At 35.1% G+C, this 8,959-nt stretch overlaps 1 protein-coding gene across 1 annotated transcript; it reads left to right on the top strand.

Annotated features, from left to right (window-relative positions):
- The first annotated feature begins 7,144 nt into the window (after nt 1–7,144).
- Nucleotides 7,145–8,063, top strand: LOC112521215 (zinc finger A20 and AN1 domain-containing stress-associated protein 5-like). Its single transcript, XM_025129940.1, has one exon. It carries the CDS (start codon nt 7,278–7,280, stop codon nt 7,740–7,742), a length of 465 nt encoding a protein of 154 aa, XP_024985708.1. The 5' UTR covers nt 7,145–7,277; the 3' UTR covers nt 7,743–8,063.
- The last annotated feature ends 896 nt before the right edge of the window (nt 8,064–8,959 follow it).

Raw genomic sequence — 8,959 nt, 5'->3', positions numbered from 1 at the left:
TCGATCGACAGGCATGCGAAGCCGAATTTTCTGATAATAACACCTTTTAATTTCTTTGTTTTGTAATGGTTTTACATTAATGAATGTTCAAGAGGGTGTCCTATCCAAATTTTCATCTCAACTCGCATCATATTATATATACACACATACAATAGCACCTTTAACTTTTTAACCCTAATTTGTAAACAAAATAAATTCATGTTTTATAAAAACATTGCTATTTATATTAACGATCGATTTATACCAATTCGATATATAAACATACAATTAATTAAAGAAATCGAAAACAGCAAGCATCATTTAAGGTGTTTTAACCTTCATAGGATTTAATTATTACTTAGTTTATATTCCTTAAATTTATATTTGATTTAGATATTGATCTTTTTATCAAGATTCTTATACGATTTTATAATCAATCGAGATGTAATCATCCATGCCCATCTTATTTATGATGATAAAGATTCACTTTAATGATCGAATCTAACTCATATTCAATGCTCTTTCCTCTATGATATCATGTTTTTTAAACTAGAATATAAAATGTATATGAATGTAATTGATTTTTATTTTTTAAATTTTGAGGTCGAGAAATCTTTAATATTTTTTCTAATTAGTTTCTCGAATCATGAAATGTTTTAGCGAATAAGCTTGTCATACTAAACGCTTACCCGGGAAAGCGTTTACCAAATCACATTATCCTACAAGATGAGTATAGTAAGAACCAAGAATCTTACTTGGTAAGAGTCAGACAAGGTCCAAGAGTCTTACCTAATAAGTAAGAACGCTGACTTTTACCATGATTAGTGCTTACCGCATAAATTATGATATGAGATGTCGCTTTTGTTGACTAAAATCTTACTGGGTAAGTAAGAGCCTGTTTACTTGAGGCTTAATGGATAAATTAACTTATTCGCACAACCATTTTAGGGTGTTTACTACGGGCTTATTCGGCCAGACATGGGCTATTCGCCCAGATGGCTACCATGGGTTGTCCACGTTAAGCCAAAAAAAGACACTCCTACCCTTCATTCCAACCCACGCCTCTCTTCTCCTCCAAGAATCGCTCTCTTCTCCTCCAAGAATCGACGCTTTCTTCTCCTCCAAGAACCCTAATCGGCCGATTATTTGTTGCTCGACTGCTGCTGATTTGCTGCTAGTACATGCTCGATTTTTTTGGGTTTGATGCATCGATTGCTGTCGGCAGCCATTATTTCAGAGCTAGAGAAGAAGAAACAGAACAAGAAAGAAGAACAAAAAAGGCTGGATGAAGAGGGTGCTGCAATAGCTGAAGCGGTCGCATTGCAAGTCCTAATTGGTGGTGGAACAGGCAGTAAGCGGCCTTACATTTACAGGAGGAGTGGCAATGGAAATGGTTGGATTTTGAAGAATGGTGGATGGGGTGAAGATGGGTGTTTAGAGTATGTTGATGAGATATCTGCACAGGCTGTTTCAGGGCTACAGATTGCAGATGACGAAGATACGAATGGGTATGTTTACAACAGAATGGTGAGAGGGTGATGCAATTGGGGTTATTTGATAATAAGATGTGTGTTTGTATATACTTTGGGGGTGTTTGTTTGTTTGTTGAAGAACATAGTGTATTAGGGGTTGTTTGTTTGTTTGTTGAAGAACAAAGTGTATTAGAGGTTGTTTATTGTTATTGATCTCATATTCCAATAGATGAACAACAGTTTACTAAACAGCCCATAGTTAATCCTCAGGGGTAAATTGGTCATTTCTGTTATTCAGACTGTTCATTCAAATAGAAAAGTAAACAGCAACATAAATTTATCCAGACAGACAAATTTATCCATACAGGACTTAATAGAAAATTTGGTAAACAACCCCTAAGTGATTGTGTGGAATTTTACTAGTAAGCGATTACTGAGTAAGTGTTTGATAAACGACCCCTAAATATATCTCTAATTTATTGTGGAGGGAATGCTACATATATAGCAAGTCCATGAGTTGAGCAAACAAATCAATGAACAGAAGACTTCACACTCTTCATATTCTAAGAGCAATGTTTTTACTTCAACAAATCTCATATGCATGGTGCTTATTATTTTCTATTTGTTTAATTTGCTTCTGAGTTTAGACATTTTGTAACACGTTTCAAAATTTCTCAACTTTTTGAAGACACTCTTGTTTTAAACTTTGTACTAACTTTCAGTGCATTGTTTTAAACTTAGTCTCTGCATTGATTGTGGTTTTGCATGTTTTTTGAATTGAAACTCTACATGTTGCGATGTTGGTGCAATATTATTATTAATATGCAACAACTGAAAGAAAAAACTTGGAACCAATTAAGTTGGTATACAAGTAAAATTGGTTGGCATTTATACTAATTTCTTTTATCAATTATAAGTTGGTTGTTACACCATGCATGCAGGGGCGGAACACAAACTTTCCAACCGTAGGGGCCGGACCTAATATATTATATATTTTAAAGGTACCAAAAATACACTGTCCATATTCAAACAAGGAAAACATTCAAGGTGGTTACAAAAAACATGGTTTAGTAAAACCAGACAAATGTAACCCACTTGGGGGAATACAACAGGAAGTGAATACCTTTTCACCTTTGCCTTGTCGAACTAGACTTGAGGAAGAGAACTAAACAAATTTGAGGAAAAGAACTAAAGTCCTAGTTCAGATTCTTGTGAGTTAAAAGAGGCTACAAAGAAGGAATTGTTCCAAAAATGGCCAGGTCATCTAGATGAAACCACAACTTCTGGTCGTTTGAAGTTCGATTCATGGAAGTGGCCTAAAAATAAAAGGATATTGCGAAATATGAGACAAAATGCAAAATTGTCAAAAACCTTTTATGTCCTATCTTCAGTACTTGGAAGTGCCAATGGGAACTCAGTTATGCGTCCCAGTGAGACTGAAGGGAGCTTCAGAGAAGCTTTTTTGATGTCGAGTGTAAAGAGGAAAGCTCGTTCCAGTTCCAAAGCTAATTGATGAGGGCTGGATACCATCTTTAGGTGGTGCAGAGAAGATGAAAAATTTATTATCCAAAAGGAGCCGGGAATCTACAATGGTGAGTAGTGTAGGAAACAGGAAGCAACTGTGCAAGAAAAACTCGACAAGTTCCTCCCTCCAAAACGAGACTGCTAGATTGGGATTTGCAGAATCTCTTCCTGATTTTAGTGAATTTCAGCCAATTTCAAATACCAACCAAAGGCATCTCTAAATAACCAATTTCAGCCACATTACCACATATCACATATGACATAACCATTAAATCACCACATAATCAGTAAATCACCATATAAGATATAACCAATTTCAATAAACTTAGACCTAATAATCACCTAAATCAGTAAATCACCACTTCTGGGTTTTGATTTCAAAATAGAAAGTGCATTTAGAGGCCAGAGTATACAGCAAAGTAAGGAACTCAGAACAGCAGAAGTGAGAGAACAGAGAAGGACGGACTTACCGGGAGGCTGGAGTTACCGTGGCCGGCTGGCCGTCSACCGCCGAGGCCCGAGTGCTGCCTCCGACTCCGCCTGCGTCTACGCTGGTTGCTGCGCAGCCTGCGCTCTCGCCGTCTCGCGTCTCGCCTACGCCTAGTCTGCCGTCTGCTGTCTACGCTGGTCAGTGCCGTCACGCCGTGGTCACCCTCCTCGACTCCTCGTCGGCTCGCCCTCACACAGGCTGCTCTCGCTCCGTCGCTCGCCTCTCGGGATTGAAGGGGGAGGCCGGTTGAATTTTTTGGGGTTCTACAACCTAATGGATTATACTATGGAGGGTTAATTGGGAAAAAAATCACAGGGGCCAGGGCCCCTATAGGCCCCTTAGGCGGTCCGCCCCTGCATGCATGTACGCGTACCAATATATAAACTAATTTAGACACTTGAAAAAGGTGAAACTAAGCAATTTCTATATCGAAGGCATATATATGCCATGTTGTATAATAGAAAAATCATCAATTTAGCAATAAAAAATAAAACCAACAAACAGAAGCATATCTATAAACGGAAGACTTCATACTTGGGTTGGGTGTTAAGGAATAAGGACGACATCGTCGATCGAGGTGTAGTTGCAGGGTGTTTGCATCATTGGGCTAGAGAGAGAGAGTATGTTGTTCATAGTTTAAGGTAAAAGCTAAAGAGGGAAAAAGATTTCACCATTAAAACCTAACAGAGTTTGAAAATTTACCATTCGTTAGAATTTTGAATTACAGATAATTTTCAACCAATTACTGAATGAATTAATGTAAATAGTAAAAAAAATATCGTAATCAATTGATATATATGATCAAATATAAGATAAATGTTAAGTTCAACTAATACCACAAAATATATTTCATAAGACTGACAACCAACAGAGAAGACTTCCTCGTTTTCTAAAAACCGTACAAATCCATATATAAATTCTAGAGAGATTAAATAGAGATGTATTGTACGATAATACACGGGTATACTTCTAGTTGTATACATATGTGTGTAAATTTTTAAGTATGTATATATGACTAGGATGTATATATATAGGTAGAATTAGTGCTTGATAGGCCATATTAACAGGGTTTTTAATAGATCATTTTGGGTGAAAAGGTTCTAGAGTCATTGTAACCCATCACAACCGAACATGGGTTAATGACCGAATACGATTCGGTATGATACATATTAACCCAATATACACTCATTAGAAGGGTACTTGTCGTAATGCATCGAGACAAATCTTGATTTCAGTATTTTGTTTTATTCTTTTTTTATGTCGATATAATACGGTTTTATGTGGTTTTGAGAAAGACATAATGTTTTTATTTTTGAATAAAATATAAATTTGAAAATATCATAAAATTTTGAAAAAAAAATATATATTGACATCAGTAACAAATTAAGTCTTTTTAAAAGTTCTTGTGTTTTGGTGTAATTTACTTAATTCAATTTTTTAATTATAATTTAATTTAGATTTAGTAACAAAGAAATTTAATTTAGGTTTAATAATATAATTTTCTATAAAGATAATAACTAAGTATTCTATTATAACTCAATGATTATCCTAATTATATTTTAGATTTTTTATATTTAAAATGAAATGTTTATCTAATATTTGATTATGTTTATATGCAGTTAGTTACACGAATTCAAATATGAAACTTTAATAAGTTGTACTTATGCACAATTTACTTGTAATCTTAAATTTTAAGTAATATGTATCAATAAACAATACTTCATGTATAAAAAATGATATTTAAGAGTTTTTATCAAATGCTTAACCTAATTTAACCTAGCAAAGTAAACATACATGGACACTATACATCAATCAAGGGTTTACTTTTTATAATTTTTATTTTTGGTAAACAACCCATTAATTAATAATCGGTCTTCATTTAAGAATATTGCCGGCGAATTAAAAAAAAAAAAAAGTTAAAAATAAAATGGTTGTCATTGATTCATTACGTATTATTTAACGATGAATCAACAATAAAATTTTATAAAAAATAGAACTTATAAATCTAACAATAATCGAGTTGGATGTGGTGTATCTAAAGACATTTGTCTCTCTATTGATTCATATGGAATGCATCTAAAACAATTCTTGAATGGATATATTCAACTCCAGATATATGGAGGAGTCACTTCGGTCTCACTCATTCATTGAATGATAAATCACTACGAGTGACGGAGATACGTGATTTAAATAACAAAAAATCCAATATTTTAAATTTTGTTTCTAGAATGACTAGAAAAGCGTAAACAATATCCTAACTACAGTATGAGAGGTTAATAGTGCACGTAAGTACGATGACATTTAGCTATTTTCAACTCCTCCAAGCATTTTTGTTGCTTACTATGCTCTTCGTCATCTCTGGGTGCCTAGGTATTCACCGTAAGCCTTTCACGGCTAATATAAGCTCAAAGTTTCCTTCCTAATAAACTCTTTATAAACAGGTTACCAATAACTTCAGAGATCAACAGATCGTTGCTAATATGGTGTTGATCTATCGTAGTGACGGTACTTTAACAGTATATTAGACGTTTTTTCTTTGCCGCTAGTTCATTGCTATTCTGTTGATATTTCGTCAATTTTACCCTTTTCGGTTTTCGTTGCTATATAAACTATAAAGTGACCTTCCATATATGGTAAGATCTCATTTAGAAGCAAAAAAGAAAATTTCAGACCTTTTCACAATATGGCAATCAAGAAAGGAAGCTATTTTTAATGCTCGCTATGTTATTTGCTCGCATTTTGTGATAAGTGAAATCTGGTCACTAAAGCAAAAAATTATCGTGCACATATTATTGGACTTACGAATAGCACCTTGCTATTTTTCAATCAGGCAGACTATTTATTAAGTCCCTATTACAAATGGTCGGAATTGTATCTACTAACAATTGGAACTGTAGATTTATGTACATCTTTTTTTTCAAAAAGGGGACAAGACCCAAGCAATACACTTTATGCATATTAATAGAGTTAGACGTGAAATTAAAGAAATCAATTGTATATGCGATATTTTCCACCTGAAATACATATACGTAATGCATATGTCTCAAGCATTAGAAAAACAAAATCTTTTACTCTCACGATAAATACTATCTTCCAAAAATGCTTTATTATTACTATTAGAAAAATCTCGTGGTAGATATCATTTCAAAAAAAATTAAAGATAGTTCACAAGAGTGAAATGACTTTGTTCAAATATAAGACATGTCATAAATTTAATCTCAGATCCTTTCATTTATCTTAGCAGTTGAATGAATCAAAAAAATTCTCCCACGTATTGATGTCCTTGAAGATAGTTTCTATATGTGCTATAAGTACTCATTTTAAAATCTAAAATCTAACGTATAAAACTTGGAATTAAAATAAATTTAAAATATAAATTTATTTCAATCTAACAAAACACGTAATGAGAAAGAGAAGAGATTAAAAAATATAGATTTAAATTTTGTAAGGTTGATAAATCCACGTGTGTGGTTCACATGAGCAGCTGAGGTGGCCGCTAACGTAGAACACATCCTTTTCCACATAGTCGTGGATGTAACACGTCAGGCCTCATCTAAAATCCCACTCGGAAAAGCACAACTCACAAAGGGCTTCTTCGTCATTTCGACCCACTCATCATAACCTCTGATACGCGTTCCAATGGAAACGCTGGGCCCCATATTCCCATCACCACCATTATCGACCTCTTCTTCACAACCTTTACGATTATCCTCCCAATCTCCCTCTCCTTCTCTCTCTGTCCATTTTTCTCTCTCTAAAACCTCCATTGTTTCATTCCTCGCCCACCACCACCGTTTCTCTTTTGTAAAGCTATGGCTCAGAAAAGGGAGAAAGAGGAGACGGAGCTCAAGGTTCCTGAAACCTTATCCTTGTGTACGCCGTCGATACCACCGGCTACGTCTAAGATACCTGCTTCCGATGAGCATAGATCATCCCCGGATAGATCGGATCCGAAGAGCGTTGTCGTCGTTGACTCTAGATCGAGCACCGCTATCTCGCCGAAAAGGCCGGATCTGCATCAGAAACCACGTTTGGCGGCGGTAGAGTCTCCGGAGGAGGAGTCCAACAGGTTTAAACGGCGAGAGGTGAATCGGTGCTCAGGTTGCCGAAGAAAGGTCGGATTGATGGGATTTAGGTGCCGATGCGGTGAGATGTTCTGTTCCGATCATCGGTACTCCGATCGGCATGACTGTAGCTACGATTACAAAGCCGCTGGACGAGAGGCGATCGCTCGTGAAAATCCGGTGGTTAGAGCAGCGAAAATCCTCAAAGTCTAAGACATAATATAAACGATTTCAGAAAAACGACATCGCTCAATCAATCAACACGTTTGCATCTCAGGCGGTTATAAAATATGGCGCCAAGCTAGGAGAGAGAAAAGGGAGGAAAAGGTTGTTGCGGCCATTAGAGGCTGCTTACGTCACGTGTTTTCTGCTTAGGTCTGGTTTATTTTCCGGTTGTCTCCGTCGAAGTATCGGAGGTTGGAGGTGTTTACCGGTGGGATGAAGGGTATGATGTGAAAATTTGATAAAGGGTTGAGGGTATTGTTGTCAATTCGATTTATTATGTTAGTGAAACTTTTCTCTTTCTTTTTTCTTTTTCGGTGTGCCTACATTATTTAATTTTATATTTATTATTATTATCATTTCGCTTTCAATTCCAGGCTGGCAGATACAAGAAAAATATAAAAATATTAGCAAAAAAGAAAAGTAAATAAAGGCAGCGAATCATGTCGCGATATTCGATGGAAACTTTTGACAGCGTTTTCTAACACGTAGTGCAAGTTGTTTGGCATGTGATTATATCACTTGTCCCAATTCTTAAATTTTGGTGTCAACATTTTTACGCCAAACATTTTGCAAATATTTATTAATTGTTTTTGGCACTAAAATTTAAAATAATCGTCAATTTCAAACACTTGTATTAATAAAAACGTCGTTTTATATCTTTGTTAAAAACGTGACATTTAGATTCTTTAGATACGACTTTCAACGGAACAAAGAAAATGGTTATTGTTTTAGCGTTGGTTGATAAATTTTAAATTATTTAGCAAAAGACTTTAACGACAAACATCATATAAAATTTGAAGTGTTATTGTAGATTTGGTAAAATAAATAACGTAAAAAGAGATCTTCATCATTTGATGTGCATATTAGGATGGGATGCATAAATGAGTCCCCGTTTCAAACGCGATTTATGGATGAGTTTGAGATTAAAAGTGATCAAGGGTTCAGATTCTTTCTTACGCTTCTTACTTTAACTATTCTTCTCACATAATCTTTCGCTTATGATGCTATTATGTAAAATTTAATGAATGTTTATCCGTTGCTAATGTTACAGGAAACATCTCATTATTCTGTGTATGTTAAGCACAACAAGTCGTGCAAAGAGAAAGCGTTGTACGAAATGAAGCAAACGAATTCGTCAACGACAAACCAGTTGTTAAATGATCAGTTCCTAACGTGTTACGATGACTTTTAATCTGTTAGGAATC

The sequence above is a fragment of the Cynara cardunculus genome (genome assembly GCF_001531365.2).
Source record: "Cynara cardunculus var. scolymus isolate 2C chromosome LG 11, CcrdV1, whole genome shotgun sequence".
Lineage (NCBI taxonomy): Eukaryota > Viridiplantae > Streptophyta > Magnoliopsida > Asterales > Asteraceae > Cynara > Cynara cardunculus.
The sequence above is the reverse complement of the archived record's forward strand: the minus strand, read 5'-3'. Positions and strand labels throughout refer to the sequence as shown.

Coding starts and splice junctions, on each gene's coding strand:
- LOC112521215 (XM_025129940.1), top strand. CDS start 7,278: ATGGCTCAGAAAAGGGAGAAAGAGGAGACGGAGCTCAAGGTTCCTGAA.